Here is a 19,745-nt window from a genome sequence, read left to right as displayed (position 1 = left end):
CGGATAAGAATGTATTTGGCTATCACTATGGGATCAGTTAGTCTGAGAATGAAAAGTCCCTGGAAAAACATACCCAGACCAGACAGTATGATGGTGCACTGCCATACTCAAAATGTCGTAGTGGCCCCCCTTATTGTTAGAGGGCCCGCAGAACCTACACGTAAAATGAGTTTCTAACCTCCTTTCAGCAGCGCGGGGAGAAACATCGACAGAAACAATAACATACTTCCCAAACAAACACGGTCCTATTTCGCCAGACAACATGTGACAGTGTTCCACCAATCGGAACTCTTATGACTAATGTAGCACTCCGCCGACTGGCTTTATAAGCACTCCTGGACCGGCAGTGTTTACCAACCGCTAGGAACAGCTCCAGTCAGCACTTATGCCGGCCCTAGCACTGTATTCGTTCGCCGTAGCATTGCAGTAGCACGTTGTATTTTGCATTGTGTAGAGATTTTGGTCAGTAATTTTTTTCCAATGTCTTGTTTCCTTACTTGGTTTGTCACCATAAGAGTTGTGGGTTTTCCTGTTGTTCTCGCATTTAAAACTTAGAGTATGCCAAGAAGGCGTTTTTTCTTTAATTTAACTATAATGAAGTGTGTTCAGATTGACTGTTCTTTTTCCTGCTGACCGCAGGACACAACACAAAACACATATTCAGTTAGCCTTACTTGGCACTTAACATCCATACACTGAAGTACGACATAGACCATGCTAAAGTGCACACAAGATACCACCTCCGTCATCACAGTCCATCCGCTCTAGGATAACCAGCTCTTGGTTCTACCTGTTCGCATTAGTTTGCGAACAATAGAAATCGTTAAGGATGTGTCTCTGAAAACTGTCATTACTATATTTAAGAGAACTGAAATATTATGGTAATGGCTACTTCCAAGAGGTTTTAGAAGTATTGTACTCGTTCCTCACATAATTCCAAGGGGAAAACAAAGAAGGAGAAGAAGACGAATTACCGTCTCCTTGACGAAGCACAAGTTGAGATGTGTAAGCATGGTCGATGGAATCGACCAAAATCTTATAGAAGGACCAACCCCTTAATTCGACTGAAACGACTAAAAGATCTCAAATTAACTCTAATAAGAATAATCGTAAGGAAATGTTTTTTTTCTGTCCTTCTCTGTTTTAAGTAGAACACAGGGTATATTACTCGCACTGATGGTAACTCAGAGACTGGCGGAATGAACAGGTGGTTCCTGAGGTCAACAGCAGCGGTGTTCACGAAGTTAACGGATAATCAAACCAAGTCCTGAGTGTATCAAGTCGTCTGAAGCGTATACAACAGCCCAGGGAGCGCTCCAAATCACAAATGTAAATCTGTCAAGGTAATTTCTCTACCATTCAATGGCTTCAGAGAACAGCAAGAGACCAGCTGGGGTGAGCGGGACCGCGGTACTCATCATTCATCATAGGGCGGCTCCACCAGACATGCTTGCCGCGGCATCGATCATGGTGTAAAGTATTTGCAGCACCGGCGTAATAGGGACCTGTAATTATTCTCTAACGCCCTCAGCAGCGTATGCCATCGTTTTGACTCAACAGTACACACGATTTAGCATTTGGAGTTTTCAGAGTTCTCATTTGCTGTCGATATTCTGTCGCACAGTCAGGGTTCATCATTATCTCTGTTAACCGACCCACTCATAACAAATTACTGTAATCAGTATTTCAGAATAGGTGCCCCTTTTAAAAAGATGTCAACTATTTATTCTCAAGACCATTATTTTGTGGCCTTGCGCTACTAAAGCATTGTTCAATGAATCACATATTTGCTGGTTTATTAGATAATATAAATGTTGTTGAGACTTGATTTGTTGATCATTTAAGAGTCAGCTGATCAATTTCATTTCCTGCCCATTTTTTATAACTATGAGCATAGAAATTGATTAGTAATTTTTTTAAATTGTAGCGTGTTTGCAACTCTTTTTAGCTACTCATCTACAGGGTCATTTTATTTATTCCCTTGACTTTCGTTTCTCCATTGTGCATAAGTTAAGGTGGTAGTTAAAGGGGGGGGGAGAGGGATTTGAGTGTATGAGCAGCTCTCACGCAATTTCAGTTGAATCCAAGTGTTACACACACACTTCTCCATACCGGCACCTCGCAAGGTGAATTCACATTTGTAGTATCCAACGGTGGTTCAGATTCCCCACGCAACAGTTACACGGGTAACTGTTGCATATTAGTAAGATGAGAGATAGTAATAAGATAGATCACAACCCAGCTAGGCATCAACCAAACGAACCTGGAGAAGGCGTCCATCACTACGAGAATATACGAATTGCTCTTTCTTGTCCGGGAAGCGGGCCCACATAATCAGCAAACAATTTGTCCAACGGATACTCTTCGCTCTCCTACTGCAGCAATCCCCTCGCCAGGGAGTTACTAGAGTTTTCCTTCTTACAATCTCGGCATTATTTCACTAAACCTCTAATATCTTTATAAAGTGTTGGCCAAGTCAGATGCTTCTTGACCTTCCCTAAGGTTTTATAAAGGCCTAAATACCCTCCTACTGGAGGCTCATGAAAGTATCGGAAGATCGGAATCACTGAGGCTCGTGGGAGACAAATTCTAGCTTGGCCACACAACAAGGCCCTACGACTGAAAATATTCGAAGCACTAGTTTTTGGAGTCGGTGCACTGTGCTTTAGACAGTTGAATTTCCCCTTTCCAGGGGATACTCTTGCACAGATTTAGGAGTAAGACTGTCTCAGAGACCGGAAGAGAACTTAAGATCCTTTTCAGAATTAGTATCATCGGGTTTTATCTTCCATCATCAATCATTGGAGAGCCCAGCAGTACAGAGGTCAGTGGCTACACCATCTGATTTTCTTTTGCTTTCTACGCACTGCCTTCAGTCTTGTTAGTCTGTATGTTCAGCTGTGAGTCCACGCACCTGCGGCGAAGCAGGCGATGGATTCAAATGTCGCAATGTGGTAGGTCCTTGTCGTCTTTTTTTTTACCTTGATGCATGATCCAAACACGATGATCCTCTGCCCATTTCCAAATAATGTCTTTAAAGGGTCAAAAGTAATTTGAGGTGAACAAGCTAGGCGCCTTACCAAACAATATATACAGGGTGTTACAAAAAGGTACGGCCAAACTTTCAGGAACTATTCCTCACACACAAATAAAGACAAGATGTTATGTGGACATATGTCCGGAAACGCTTAATTTCCTTGTTAGAGCTCATTTTAGTTTCGTCAGTATGTACTGTACTTCCTCGATTCACCGCCATGATTTCATACGGGATACTCTACCTGTGCTGGTAGAACATGTGCCCTTACAAGTACGACGCAACATGTGGTTCATGAACGATGGGGCTCCTGCACATTTCAGTCGAAGTGTTCGTACGCTTCTCAACAACAGATTCGGTGACGGATGGATTGGTAGAGGCGAACCAATTCCATGGCCTCCACGCTCTCCTGACCTCAACCCTGTTGACTTTCATTTATGGGGGCATTTGAAAGCTCTTGTCTACGCAACCCCGGTACCAAATGTAGAGACTCTTCGTGCTAGTATTGTGGACGGTTGTGATACGATACGCCGGGCTGCATCAGCGCATCAGGGATTCCATGCGACGGAGAGTTGATGCATGTATCCTTGCCAACGGAGGACATTTTGAACATTTCCTGTAACAAAGTAAAGTCACGCTGCGTTCTGTTGCTGTGTGTTTCCATTCCATGATTAATGTGATTTGAAGAGAAGTAATAAAATGAGCTCTAACATGGAAAGTAAGCGTTTCCGGACACATGTCCACATAACATATTTTCCTTCTTTGTGTGTGAGAAATGTTTCCTGAAAGTTTGGCCGTACCTTTTTGTAACACCCTGTATATATTGTCTGGTAAGGTGCCTAGCTTCTTCACCTCAAATTACGTTTGACCCTTTAAAGACATTATTTGGCCCGCATCTCGTGGTCGTGCGTAGCGTTCTCGCTTCCCACGCCAGGGTTCCCGGGTTCGATTCCCGTCGGGGTCAGGGATTTTCTCTGCCTCGTGATGGCTGGGTGTTGTGTGATGTCCTTAGGTTAGTTAGGTTTAAGTAGTTCTAAGTTCTAGGGGACTGATGACCATAGATGTTAAGTCCCATAGTGCTCAGAGCCATTTTTTTTTGACATTGTTTGGAAATGGGCAGAGGATCATCGTGTTTGGTTCATGGATCTAGGCAAATGTGTCCGCTGGTCGGATGAATTACATTTCTTGCTACACAAGGTCGATGGCTTGTGCTGATATGCTGTAATCAAGGCGAACGGCTATTCGTAACATGAGCCGCGCCACAGACGCAGGACAGTGGAGGTAATACTACGCTGTCGGGGACCAGTGGTAGTAATCGAAGACACCATGACACATGGGAAGCACGTGAACATTATTACGGATCACCAGCATCTCTTCAGGCTTTGTGTCTTCCCATGTGGTGATGGCACCTTCCAGAAGGATAACTATCCGTGTCACAATGCCAGAATAACGCTACAGTAGTTTGAGGAGTTTGACAGTGAACTCACGTTGATGTCTTGGTCACCAAATTTACGTGATCCGAACGCGGTTGAACACGTCTGGAACGCTATCGGGCATCTGACTCTCGCTCGCAAATCACTGGCAAGTAATTTACGGGAATTGTGAGACATGTGCCCAGACTTCTGGTGCCACATACATCCAGATACTCATCAAGGACTTGACAGATGCATGCCATACGGAATCGATGCTATGTTGCATTCCATAGGTGATCAACCCGCTTTTAAGAAACTTGTCATAAAGTTTGACTCATGAATACCTGTCTGGACATTCTAGCGGCACTAGCTGAATTATAAGTGCTCATTTATGCTGTTTTTTTGTATTTTAACTTCCAAATTATTGTATGCTATTGTTCTTTTCAAGAAATAAGGTATTAATTTTACGTAACAAAGGTGAGTACATGCTGCCGCGTGCCATGGCTTAAGACACATGTGTACGTGCACCGTGCAGGACTAGTCACTATCTGATCTAGACGGTAGTTTCTCGCTGTCGTCGCTGCTCATTGGTTGTATAGCCGAATGGTACCAACCCTAATGTGGAAATATTTTTAAGAAAGTAAAGTAGCTGTAAAGTACAATGTCTCATTTGCTTTTAGAGATTATTGTTACCCATTTCTGTGAAGTAATATGACAGGAAGGGTATTAAAGTAACAGTAAAAAACTTAACAATTCATTCATGTTGTTGTTGTTGTGATCTTCAGTCCTGAGATTGGTTTGTTGCAGCTCTCCATGCTACTCTATCCTGTGCAAGCTTCTTCATCTCCCAGTAACTACTGCAACCTACATCCTTCTGAATCTGCGTAGTGTATTCATCTCTTGGTCTCCCTCTACGATTTTTACCCTCCACGCTGCCCTCCAATACTAAATTGGGGATCCCTTGATGCCTCAGAACATGTCCTACAAACCGATCCCTTCTTCTAGTCAAGTTGTGCCACAAACTTCGCTTCTCCTCAATCCTACTCATTACCTCCTCATTAGTAATATGATCTACCCATCTAATATTCAGCATTATTCTAGAGCACCACATTTCAAAAGCTTCTATTCTCTTCTTGTCCAAACTATTTATCGTCCATGTTTCACTTCCATACATGGCTACACTCCATACAAATACTTTCAGAAACTACTTCCTGACACTTAAATCTATACTCGATGTTAACAAATTTCTGTTCTTCAGAAACGCTTTCCTTGTCATTGCCAGTCTGCATTTTATATCCTCTCTACTTCGACCATCGTCAGTTATTTTGCTCCCCAAATAGCAAAACTCCTTTACTACTTTAAGTGTCTCGTTTCCTAATCTAATTCCCTCAGCATCACCAGACTTAATTCGACTACATCCCATTATCCTCGTTTTGCTTTTGTTGATGTTCATCTTATATCCTCCTTTCAAGACACTATCCATTCCGTTCAACTGCTCTTCCAAATCCTTTGCTGTCTCAGACAGAATTACAATGCCATCGGCGAACCTCACTAATTTTCTTTTGTTTCCTTCACTGCTTGCTTAGTATACAGATTGAATAACACCGGGGAGAGGCTACAACCCTGTCTCACTCCCTACCCAACCACTGCTTCCCTTTCATGCCCCTCGACTCTTATAACTGCCATCTGGTTTCTGTGCAAATTGTAAATAGCCTTTCGTTCCCTGTATTTTATCCCTGCCACCTTCAGAATTTGAAAGAGAGTAATTCATTCATAGCATACACTAACCAGCCAACGTTACTACCACCTACGTAATAGGCGATATGTTCACCTTTGCCACGGATAACAGCGGTGATGAACGGCAGTGAGGGATTTGACACCACTTTTGCATACACAAGTCACGTAATTCGCGTAAATTTTGATTGGAAGGGGGAGGGAGGGCGATGAGCTCTGACGCCGCGTTCAACCACACCCCAGACGAGTTCGATCATGTTCAGATCTGACGAGTTGGGAAGTCAGCACATTTATTGGAACTGTGTTCCTCGAACCACTACATCACACTCTTGGCCTTGTGACATCGTGCATTATCTTGTTGAAAAATGCCACTGCCGTCGAGAAACATGATCATCATGAAGGGGTGTACGTAGTCTGCAACCAGTGTACGATACTCCTTGGTCGTAATGGCGCCTTGCACGATCTCCACTGGACACGTGGATACCCACGTGAATGATCCCCAGAGCATAATGGAGCCGCCACCAGCTTGTCCCTGTCCCGCAGTACAGGTGTCATGGAGCTGTTCCTCTGAAAGACGATCGATTCGCGCACTCCCATCGGCATGATGAAGAAGGTATCTGGATTCATCAGATCATGCAACGCTCTGCCGCTGCACCAACGTCCAGTGGCGATGGTCACGTGCGCATTTCAGCCGTAATTGCCTATGTCGTGGTGTTAACATTGGCACACGCATGGGTCGTCGGCTGCAGATGCCCATCGTTAGGAGTGTTCAGACATACTTGTACTCCGCTCAGCATAAATGTCTGATTATAGTTCCACCACTGTTCGCCGTCTGTCCTGTTTTACCAGTCTGCGCAGCCTACGGCGTCCGACATCTGTAATGAAGAGTGGCCGCCCACGACGTCTGAACCGTGGATTCATCTCGGTTTTATCACCTGTTGAAGATACTCATCACTGCATTACTCACGCGCCCGACAAGTCGTACAGTTTCCGAAATGCTCGTGCCGATCCTCCATGCCATCACAAACCGCCCTCGATCAATCCGATAGATCGCGCGCCTTCCCCATTCTACACGCGGACAAATGGTTCGAATGGCATTATGGGAGTTAACTTCTGAGGTCATCAGTCCCCTAGAACTTAGAAGTACTTAAACCTAACTAACCTAAGGACATCACACACATCCATGCCCGAGGCAGGATTCGAACCTGCGACCTTAGCGGTCGCGCGGTTCCAGGCTGAAGCGCCTAGAACTGCTCGGCCACACCTGCCGTCTACACACGGCAGCAAGATCACTGATACTATATGCACAGTGCGTGCATCTGACGAGCAGACCTTCCTGCCTAGGTGACGCTGCTATCGCTTGGACAGGTTTATATCGATAGTAGGTCGGTGATCATAATGTTTTAGCTGATCAGTGTACAATAAAAATAGAATGTATCAGATTTGATACCTGTGTCTACATAATGTGCATTTATCTGCTTGGAGCCCTTGAAAACGGACAAATTAACACCAAAACAGAGTTATTCAACCTCTGTTTTCACCCTTTAGCACTGACTATTCGTAATATACAAATAGAGGTAAGATCCTTGTTTACAACACGATTTTTGGGCAGAGTTTCAAAGCATTAGAATCACTAGGGAATCAGTGGTGGTCTTTTGTAGTATTCAACCATTTCCCACTTTCCGAGAAAAGCGGCGAATGATGGGCGGACTAAGTTTTCTTTTATTTGCCCATTTAAATTAATATTTTGATTCTATGTGTCTTGAAACTGAGAAAGTCACATTTTTCAATCTTTGTTCGATTTCTAGGTTTATTTCGGGAAATAATAGAAAGAAAAAATCGAAAATCGGTTATTCCTGAATCCTGTTATTTTGAGCGGTTTCAACAGTCAAGTAAACTTGCGGAAAAATAACGATATAATCGAAAACCTGTTGTTTCGGTGATAACCGCGATCCCTAGTCCGGATCCAGACGAAGGACGCAAATTATTGCTTCGTTTCATTGCGACGAATCTCGTGACCTACGCGCGTTCGCTGACACGCGTTCGTGGCGAGTACAACGGTGCTTGCTTCCGCGGACGATTCCGACCACGCTATGCCACAACGTGCGGCTATCGCTGCCCTTGACAGGATTAACCAGGCCGTCCCCGTTTCCCTGGTCTACCCTTCTCCCATTGAGCTGCCGCCTCAAATGCTTTCGACGAGACGGTGAACTCTGCTTTCCATTACTTTCCTTCCTGCTCTTTCCAGCAGCCTCCCCAAGCGCCGTAGAAGCTCCGTAACAGGTGTCTGCGCTTTACTCGACCCGCCGTGCTTATACCAGTCTCAGCAAAGCGCGCCTGGCGGGTGATTTGATAGCGTTGGGTAAATCGGGACGAGGAAAGCCACTGCGGCCACATTAGCCGCAGTGCCCAAAGCGCGCAGCAAACAGTTATGCGAACGTGCGTGCCACTTCCGGGCCGAATGGAAGAGGCGACGCAAAGCGCGCGCACTGTGAGTTGGCCGCCGGGCTGTGGAATGGCTTGACGGAGCGCGCCTCTCGTGTTGCAGACGCTGGGCCAGCCATGGACGCCGAGCAGTTCAGAGAGTTCGGCAAAGCCACCGTCGACTACGTCGCCGACTACTTGGAGAACATCCGGGACAGGTAAGTCGCCCGCTTCGTGCTCTCTCCTCCCACATCTGCATCTACATCTACGTGATTTCTCTGCTATTCACAATAGAGTGCCTGACAGAGGGTTCAATGACCCACCTTCAAGGTGTCTCTCCACCGTTCCACTCTGGAACGGCACGCGGGAGAAACGAGCACTTAAATTTTTCTGTGCGAGCCGTGATTTCTCTTATTTTATCGTGATGATCATTTCTCCCTGTGTAGGTGGGTTCCAACATAATCTTTTCGCAATCGGAGGAGAAAACTGGTGATTGAAATTTCATGAGAAGATCCCGTCGCTACGAAAAACTCCTTTGTTTTAATGATTGCCACTCCAATTCATGTGTGTGACACTATCTCCCCTATTTCGCTATAATACAAAACGAGCAGCTCTTCTTTGTACTTTTTCGATGTCATTCGTCAGTCCCGCCTGATGCGGATCCCACACCGCACAGCAATACTCCAGAATAGGGAGGACAAACGTGGTGTAAGCAGTCTCTTTGGTAGACCTGAAGCACCTTCTAAGTATTCTGCCAATGAATCGCAGTCTTTGGTTTGCTCTACCCACAATATTATCTATGTGATCGTTCCAATGTAGGTTATTTGTAATTGTAATCCCTAAGTATTTAGCTGAATCTACAGCCTTCAGATTTGTGTGACTTATCGCTTAATCGAAATTTAGCTGATTTCTTTTAGCACTCACGTGAATAACTTCACACTTTTCTTTATTCAGGGTCAATTGCTACTTTTCGCACCATACACATATCTTATCTAAATCATTTTGCAAGTCGTTTTGATCATCTTATGACTGTACAAGACGGTAAATGACAGCATTATCTGCAAACAAACTAAGATGGCTACTCAGATTGTCTCCTATGACGTTAATATAGGTCAGGAACAATGAAGGGCTTATAACACTTCCTTGAGGGACGCCGGATATTACTTCTGTTTTACTCCATGACTTTCCGTCTATTACTACAAGCGCTGCAGAACTGACATTTTTGACAAGCCTTGACGGGCGGTCCCAGATTCTTGCCAAGTAGGAGATGAAGAAGATCCAGAGAAGAGCACCGTGTTCCGCCAAGGGCTGGTTGGCAGACACTACAAGACAGGCACTGTACAACACGTAGAGGTATACTGTTAAAAATTCCAGAACGTACATTGTAACAAGAGTCAAGCAAGGTATTATTACCGTCTCTCGTATATTCTTTACGAAATAACCACGGCGGTCGAATAAAAGTTATTAGAGCTCCTACGAAGGCGTGGTGGTTTCCACGCTATTTGCAAACCGAACAGAAAAGGAGCGAAAAATTACAATACCCTCCGCTACGCACTGTAACGTATCTTGCATAAAACAGAGGTAGATGTAAATGATAGTGTTTTAATCAGAAGAGTTGATTCTATTTCTCCTCTTTCGTGACAGCATTCTAACGAAATGTAATGACGGAGGTGGTGATTTCATTATGTGCTAAAAATTTCAATGAATGATATATCTATTGCTACTTAAACTAGAGTTGGCACAAGTCTACATTTTAGCCCGAGAAGAAAGCATTCGTAGGCATCATATGTGAAAATATTGTTGGCCTTCGAGCAGTACCTAAGGAGCACTGTCCTATTTATATAGGATAACTACGCATCAACAGGGAGTGCAAGGACTATCACTTAAATCATTTCACACAAACGAGTAAAATATCGTACCAACAAATCTAATTTTAATGTAAACAAAGAAATAACTTATATATATATATATATATATATATATATATATATATATATATATATATATATATATATAATGAGGCAGTGATGAGTAACACAGTAAAATCTTCAGTTCCTTGTATCAAATACCTCAACAAATCTTTTAGGTATACGTCTGGAAGTCTGTCGATAGCGTCCCCTTCCACGCTGTACTTCAGTAATTTTGGTCATATTTCATGGGTGTTAGGTCTTTCATTAGTCATGTAACTGTCGACAAACCTCTACAGTTGCTCCTTGTATTGGCAACGGAAACGTTTAACGAAAGATAGTCAAAACTACAAACACAATCCGATGTTGATCAAATAAGTTACTGTGCAACATTATATTTATTCAAGAGGAAGCCCTGGTTCATGGCTTTTCTTCCCGTTTTAACATAGCGGGTGTTGCCGCTGGATCGCAGGACTTAAAGACCTGTTTCAACGTATTAATGTATCTGAAACTTTCTCTGTGTGATGCATACAACGAGAAATGTTCCTCTTCCTACGTATTTAGAAGCTAACTCATTACAGTTTTATTCATTTAATGTCAAAGGAAAGTCTTCAAAATTTAGAATCCTTACAACTCGTCTTAAAAAACTGAGGTACTCCCGCAAAAAGACTCAATATCTGTCAGTCAGTTCCTCCGTTGTGATGTTTAGCCTATACTTTTTTTCATTTTTCCGAGTGATCCATCATATAATTTTTTTTTACTGTACCATTATGCCTACACTTTTGAAAGGTGATTTCAAACAACACCTGTAGAGTGTTATGTCTATTCTAATGTGTGATAGAGCCTTGACAGCCACGTGGAACGCCACAACAACTTGCTCTTCATTACTTTTCTTTCAGACTGAAAAAAGTTCTTACATTAATAATGTGCAGTTGCAACCTTCATTACCCTTATTGCGAATATGTGTAGATGAGTTGAACAGTGGGCCAGGTACAACCATCCTTAACCGTGATTACGCAATGGGATCAGGCATATAACGTCTTTGGAAGTAACGAAAGGCCCGAACACAAAATTGTCTCGACTGAGGATTGAAATTTTCTAAGAAGATAATAAACAGGACATTCTGGATCAATACATCTACATCACTAATATTACTAATATATCTCGTAACGCTTGTGATGTAATTTATTGAAAACTGTAAGTAAAGAAATGAAAATTCGAACAATTAAAAGCATAATAAGTACATAATGCAAACAGGCATATTGGCCTGTACAAGGGATGGACAACACAAGGTTTCTGAAAGTCAAATTGAACTACAAATTATATAAAAAATGAAACACAGAATGACGAAAAAAGAGATGGAAAGATGATTTCTGGAGATTAAACTGGCTCCATACGTGATCCATGAAGTAGAAGAAGAAAAATGGAACGTTTCCCACATATTATTTTTTTGACGGTCGAAGGAAGAAGGGCGAAGAGCATAGTTATGGTGGTGCCATCGTCGATAGTGGTATCATTGGAAACATAACACTATCGTAGCTAACTAGGATTCGGGAAGGAATAACATTACTGAGAATGCGAGAGAGGCTAATAACCACATGGACCTAAGAATAAAGCATATATGTATTTGTCTCCCACGGTTCAGTACATAATGGAAAACGAAGTGTCAAAAGGATGGGCAGCGCACGGAACTTGGGTACACCTGCGTTATGTTAACGACTGTGGTTACCATTAGTTAAAAATCCATTTTTCCCGTCCATAAAAAAAAATCGTTATCGGTTCTGAATTGTAACTTTGAAATGGTTGTGTCGCTCTACAATTTCCAACTTAATTGAATAGAATTTAATTTTCATTCTAGTCTAAATAAGAACTGCTACTAGTTCAATTTAACTTTACTTCGCTTCTCGGGCTGTTAATGATCCAACTAGAGAAAGAAAGAAGTTGGAAGACAGGGAGACAGTGAAAAAAAGTTGGACATCCTTTTTGGTAATCGATGTCCAATTACGTAAAGAACTGCAGTTTCGTGGGAGAGAACTATAACACAAAAATTCAGTCTTTTATCATTCTTCTTTCTCACATTCATATGTTGAGCACAGTCCGGTAGACGCAAACTCTCGTTTTTAAACAAGTTTACAGTAAGTTTAACTTCATCTTGAGTTCCTTACTGATAGTGATCTAGCATACGTAGTACCATTTTGTGAGATTTGATAAAAAATTTCACTATTGAACCAATCTGGTTGTTATAGATTTTCTCATCAATACTTTGATTATTTCAACGTCGTGCATTCTTTTCCAGAACCAAACAAGACCACTTTACCTGCAAGTGACAGAAATACAGTAAATAATTTACTGTCGAGCATAATTACAATGACTTCAGAACGAAATTACCGATTTCCCTCCGTCATTGTCTATTATTAACAATTTGGTTTCCGCAGTGGTGGATGACGTTGGGTTGTCTTGGGGAGGAGACCAGACAGCGAGGTCATCGGTCTCATCGGATTAGAGAAGGACGTAGAAGGAAATCGGCTGTGCGCCTTCAAAGAAAGTATCCCGGCATTTGCCTGGAGCGATTTAGGTAGATCACGGAAGATCTAAATCAGGATGGCCGGACGCGGAATTGAACCGTAGTCCTCCCGAATGAGCAGTGGTGGAAATGAACTACAGCAATCGTTCAGTGTTCTCAATTTCTTAAGGAACTCTTTTACTATTTCAGCGTTACTGAATTGCTGCCCTCCAAACGCATCTTCAGACAATCAAAAAAAAATCCTTTTTGGAGTTTTTAATCGGATCTGTAAGCTAGGTCACAAACACTTCTGCAACGGATTCCACCTAATCGAGCGTTCTTAATGTATCAGTACAAGTGAAGAAAGGAGTGTTCGAGAACCGTTGCGATGTCGAAACTGAGACAAGCGTGCTATGCCAAAAGAAGGAAAGAGAGAGAGGAAGTAGTAATATGCGCGTTTCAAAATTCTTTATCCTCATGCACAAAGTCAGTAACAGAACATCAACAGCTGCACCAAAATATCGCTTATTTCTTTTTCGTATTTTTTGTAATAGATGCAGCTTCAAATTTTCTCCTCATTTCTCATGCTAGTAGACCCAGGTTACTCTAACAGCCAAATACGGAGGAAAAATTAATATCTGCTCTCCTTCTGAAGATACAACTGTCTCTGTCAAATATACGGACGAAAGTATTTTATCCCTTGATACGAAGAAAAGTAGCCGACAGTGGGCAGCATTTCCTGTAATCTACAACATCATTTATGCCTATACATTTTTGTAAAGATTTTTTTTAACTGTGAGGCGTCGATAACAGCGGTCACTTGACTAAAGTCAAAAAATGAGTAGATACTTCGTTGTATGGTATTTCAAACAGTCAAAGGAAAAGGGAAGGAAGGTTAGGATTTAACGTCACGTCGACAGTGACATAATTAAATATGGGACATAGGCTGGAAATATGTAAGGATGGAAAAGGAAATGGGGCGATACCACGAGCACACCTCTCAGTCATTCACTGCGCTATTGGCGTTAGTTGTGTGCCACAGAGCGGCCTTGAGCGAAGCACCTCTTCTGCATACTCCCACGAGTATACATTCAAGGCCGTTCCGCGATCCGTTTGTTATACGAGACTCTACATGAAATTCCTGTTTACATTTCATCCATCGTTACGTTTACCTTTGATAAATTTGTATTTGATTTGGTGATGAGTGAAAATGTGACTTCCTTACGCAGTATACTGAGGTGTTCTGCTACTAGATCGAAGAAACAGCTCACGTTAACTCCGGTACGCCGGAAGGTATGCCGTAAACGCTCTGCAGATTTTGAATGTCTCTAGATCAATAAGGCCGATAGATTCCGTACAAAAGTACTATGGATTTTCTGCATGGATTTCATTGGTATCTCAACCATTTACATTACATATCTGAAATGAGGTCGGCTTGAAGTTTCGAAGAGAGGGCATTACGCTTTTAAGTGACAAGTGTCACACCTCAGATGATGTTATTTTTCCCTTACTGACAAAGAAGGAATAGCAACAAGTAAGCTTTTTTTACAGTCTTTGATCGTAATACTGAGCGTCTATTCCAATAGATTTCCCTGCTGCGATATTACTAAAATGAAAGTGACTCTCAACAAATGCATTTGGAGCTATAATATGCCGTAAATTACGGATTTATACTTAGCCATACCTTTTTATTTTTTCTCTTTGTGACGCACGAGCGGACACTAATATTTTAAGCTCACACGTGAACACATACATACAACACACACACACACACACACACACACACACACACACACACACACACACACACACACAACGCGTGCGCACGTGCACGCACGCAATTGGAATTTTTTTCATATCAAAAAAATTTTTCAATCACGCATTGAAATATTTTCATGAAGAAAATTCTTTCATTTCTGTTTTCTGGTACTTTTTTTAATTTCAATCATCCCTAAGGAAACTAAAATACTGATCACACGTAAAATTCTATAGAACATGAGAACTATTGATACACCTTCGGACTCTGACTATTTTAAAATAAACATGACTTTGGAATCTGTGTAATACAGGGGAAATGACTCAAACTGTCATACATAAATCTTATCTGGAGATGAAAATTGCTCGTAGTGGGCATTTATTCATGGGACTGAGTACCAGAACACTCTGAAACTAAAAAGTTATCTAGAACGATAAACGCTCATACATTAGTCCTACGATAACCTGAATTACGCTGTGTCTCGATGGTTTTCAACACGTAAAGCTTCTCGTACCATCAGAATTACTACAATGAGACTTTTGTGGTATTTACCTAACAGGTCGCATAGAATCCCGGATTGATGTTGGTGACATGTCAATAGAGCACTCTATGCTCATGCCCTAGATTAGGAATCTATAGCTGACTCCACAGATATTCTTGCTCAATGAAAGCATCACAGAAAGTTCAGCTATGTGAACTGAATTCTTGTGAGTATCTTTATCTCAATGTATACAGCTCTTTAAGAAGAATTCTTTAAGAAGAACTACACACCGTAGTAGATGAACGTTACTTAATGGTAAATGTTCCTGTCAGCCGTTCAATAGAACGTTAAATTAGATTCACGTTTTAAAATTGTCAAATACATATAGTACCGGACTATTCTAGTTTAACTCATCCCTAAACACACACAATCTTGAATGACATTCCAAAATCCATTAGTTTCTGCAGTTCGTCGTTTGTTTCTGTAACTCTCACGTGACGATTAAGTGGCATGCATTGATATAATTCTATGAACTTATCGCCTTCAACACTTAAATGTAATATAATGTAACAGACGCTTTGGATTACAATATAAAATAGTTCATCGCGTTGTTCGAGGTTTCGCCTAAAGCTGCAAACGATTATTGGCACCTTTCGTTCGAGATTAGATTGTACGTTTTGTGTTGAAAAATATCGACGAGCTAAATCCACTACAACTGATGCGAAAGTACTGTACTGCTTAGCATTAGAAGCAATTTATAGACAGCCAATTTAAGAAAATTAAATTATCTCACTCGAAGTAGATGGTCCAAATGCCTCGATTGAGACAGCTTGCTTTCCACAATGGACAGTATTGTAATGATTAGTATTAATTAATGAAAACATCTGAATGATAAATCTATTAATTTTCACGTACAGTACCTGGACAATAATTTGATATGCAAATCGGCACTCTGTGAGGAATTTCTATTTCTGTTACGATTCAACCAAAGAGAAAATTAACAAAATATGAAACCCATGGAGGTAATAAAACAGGTTAGGTGGCGTTACGTCACAAACTTGAAGCTGGTGTCCGCTATCTTAACTAGCCCAAAATATTAGGTTCACCGCATTGATACCCCCATAGCACACCGCGGTGACACTTCCTTGTGACTCCACTCTGACTGAGTCGTATTGCTAGAGCAAATACGCATTCAAGAACAGAAAAACGTTCGAAATAGCCTTCCTGACATTATGCTATTCATGTAAGCTCTATAATTTTTAGTATTTAAAATAGTTATTGAGCGCAAACGACAGAAACAATGAACAAGGAGCACTTCTAAAAGTAGTCTGCTAATGTTTTGGGCTACTTAAAATGGCACCCACTCTAGCTTCGAAACGACGTACAACATAAGTCTGTAGTGTCACCTTTCTTCTTTTTTTTCACCTCCATGATAAAACTGAACAAAAGGATATTCTGTCAATATGAGGTACAGGTACAGCTCGTTTCAAGGAGCCCCAGCGATCGAGCACTTCGTAGAGCGCTCACTTGTGGGTAAATGCAGCAACTGGTCTTTGATCGTATGGAAATCCCAGGGAATCTGATGGAAATGAGCGTCTGACGTCATTAGTCGGGAGGCCCCTCACGGGGAAGGTCCGGCCGCCTTGATGCAGGTATTATTACATTCGACGCCACATTGGGCGACATGCGCGCCGGATGGGGTTGAAATGATGATTAAGACAACACAACACCAAGTTGAGCGCAGCAAATCCCCCACCCAGCCGGGAATCGAACCCTGGCCCGTAGGACGGCAATCTGTCACGCTGACCACTCAGCTATCGGGGCGGACAGGGATTCTGATGAATCGAACACTCGATTCGAGCGTGTAATGCCACTGCCTGCCTGATAAGCGATAATGTGTGGCAATATGGGTGCGACTCGGTTGTCTAGTTATTAAGCGTGTTTTATGTTGTTTCCTTTCGGATTGAGTAAGAACTGTATTTCACAATCTATAGTTATTGAGGGATCACGTATCGCTCTGAGAATTGAAGTTGTGGACGGAGTTACCGTTTATGTAAATAAGTAGTCAAAGATACACCCCCTGGTTTTGCAGTGATAAGCATTTTGAAGCTTGTACTGTAGAAGTAGAATGATGGGAAGTTCATATTTTGAATTATTTTGTAAGAATTACACATAATCCTTCTTAAAATTTGTGTCTTCTAAACTGAATGATGAGCTGTAATATTAACCGGAAATCTTAATTTAAATGTTCAGGTAAAAGCTGTTACGCAACTACACTCGAGTCTATCGTCACTTCCATATAATCTAATTCTCCCTCAGACAAGTTACAGCAAGACTTATGTAATTAGCTATGCTGCTATTGACACCATTTCTATAGAAACATCGAAATTGCGAAACAAATTACTTGCAGTTAAAGTATAACTAAGTCTCATGAATGTAAAAGGAATTGAGGACTAATAAACGAAAAACGAATTGTCTTAGCACACTGGAAGATGTACACAACCCACTTGGAGTCAGTAAAAAATGTAACATATTCTGCAAGGTAACCTACAGTTCCTGAGATAAGCGTTTCAAAACAGGTTTAATAAATTTCAATTCCCTTTTTTTTTAATTTATTGGCTGTAAGAGTTCGTGGGGATAGAGCAACTGCAACTGCAGCTAAGCAGTTGATTTTCCAAAGCACGTATTCACAACATAGTGACGTTCGTAATACTTGGCAAATCACTCGTGTGTGGCGAAGTAGAGACGAACGACCGATGTCAGCGAAATCTCATGCCACGGATCGCTCGCCTGACGTTATGCGCCATTATTTAAGAAGAAGCTGCCTTACTTGGAGAGGGTTTGAAATGAATGTGCCAGTTAGGGTGTTGTTATAGCCAAGCCTCTGTCTAGTATAAACAGTTGAGGCGTATATAGAGTGAATTCTAATCAAGCAATATTTCTGAGGTTATGTTACGCTACAAATTGTAGCAGCAGTCAGAAATATAATACGGAAATATAACTTTTCCTTAATGTTGAGAGGTAATTAAATAATGTTATGAGTTGCAAACTCTTATTTTAGTATAGTTAGTTACACGTTTCGGGCGTAATATATAAGTTTGACATTTCCATTCACTCGTAACGCCTTCTGAGCTTCTGTTGTTAATGAGGTTAGTAAAACTGTAACTAACTTTTCATGATATTGCTACTATATAAATGTCTGGACGTTTCTCGAATGTAAATAACAACATCAGTCGACAACTTTTTCAGTGTTTGGTTTCGTACTGCAGTTGTGGTTACCTACTAAAAAAGGAAATGCATCGTTTATTTTGCAATTCTTAAAATTGGCAGGTAATAAAATTCCATTAAAGCAAGGAAACTTTTTGGGCTGCATTACATTATATACATGTAAACGAAGAAATTAATAACGTACGCACAGCGTGAAAATGTTTTTGGTGTAATGTGCATTATTTGTGCTTTTTAATTCGTAGAATAATTATTTATATGTCTTATTAATAAGACAAGAAGAAGGGATAGGTTGGTAGGGCATATTCTGAGGCATCAAGGGATCACAAATTTAGCACTGGAGGGCAGCGTGAAGGTTAAAAATCGTAGAGGGAGACCAAGAGATGAACACACTAAACAGATTCAGAAGGATGTAGGTTGTAGTAGGTACTGGGAGATGAAGAACTTGCACAGGAGAGACTAGCATGGAGAGCTGCATCAAACCAGTCTCTGGACTGAAGACCCAAACAACAAAAAATTTATGAGAGAAGGGAGCTTGCGAAGAAAGATTCGCAGTAGTTATAGAATAATATTTTTGTATTCAACTTTGAGGCGTAGTAGTTTATGAATGTAGATATGAAAGAAACAGTTGGGAATTCAGTGCCATTATTGTTTTATATTCCTAAAAAAACTTATATTTTATTCAAACGAAAATTGCTGAACAAATGCTCTGTTAAAGTACTTCAGAAGCCGAATCGCTGTGCTCTGTGGATACCACTGACGTAGGTGAATCGAGTACAGTAGTAAGTGACTCTGATGACTAAGAAAGTAAAAATCGTGCCTAGTGCTGAATGTGTTGAAGTGAGTCTGAAATCCGAAAAGAAATTCGCAAAACGAACTATAATCGTCGCAAAGCATCAGGACATACGTGCCATATACGCGTATATACTTGTAATCAGTTCCTTGTAACCCGGTTACAATTCGTTTCCTGTCTTACAGGAATTTCGATGATACGGATAAGACGTGGCTACTGTAAATATTTTACTCAGCTTATATTATTACTTGTTGTTGTCATCAGGAAGACAGCATAGTACTTTAATTACATTTGCATAACAGTATTGGAAAAAATCACCGTCCCGTTAAGTAAGGCAGAAGCATCATTAAACGAATGAAATTTTCGATTTATATCATGCCTTTCTTCTACTGGACTATGCTATCTTTGGAACGCTAGCATCGCTGCAGTTGTCAAATTTGTCTGCCCTTCAGATTTGTTTAAATTCACGCTTTGTA

At 41.3% G+C, this 19,745-nt stretch overlaps 1 protein-coding gene across 1 annotated transcript in view; it reads left to right on the top strand.

Moving 5' to 3' along the window:
* Nucleotides 1-19,745, top strand: part of LOC126271954 (aromatic-L-amino-acid decarboxylase-like) — a 205,268-nt gene that overhangs the window by 31,575 nt on the left and 153,948 nt on the right. The window contains exon 2 of the mRNA XM_049974392.1: nt 8,729-8,822. Coding sequence (XP_049830349.1) covers nt 8,743-8,822 — 80 coding nt within the window. The 5' untranslated portion in view covers nt 8,729-8,742. The remainder of the gene's footprint in view (nt 1-8,728; nt 8,823-19,745) is intronic.

This window comes from Schistocerca gregaria, chromosome 5 (genome assembly GCF_023897955.1).
Source record: "Schistocerca gregaria isolate iqSchGreg1 chromosome 5, iqSchGreg1.2, whole genome shotgun sequence".
Lineage (NCBI taxonomy): Eukaryota > Metazoa > Arthropoda > Insecta > Orthoptera > Acrididae > Schistocerca > Schistocerca gregaria.
This window is presented reverse-complemented; position numbering and strand designations above follow the sequence as displayed.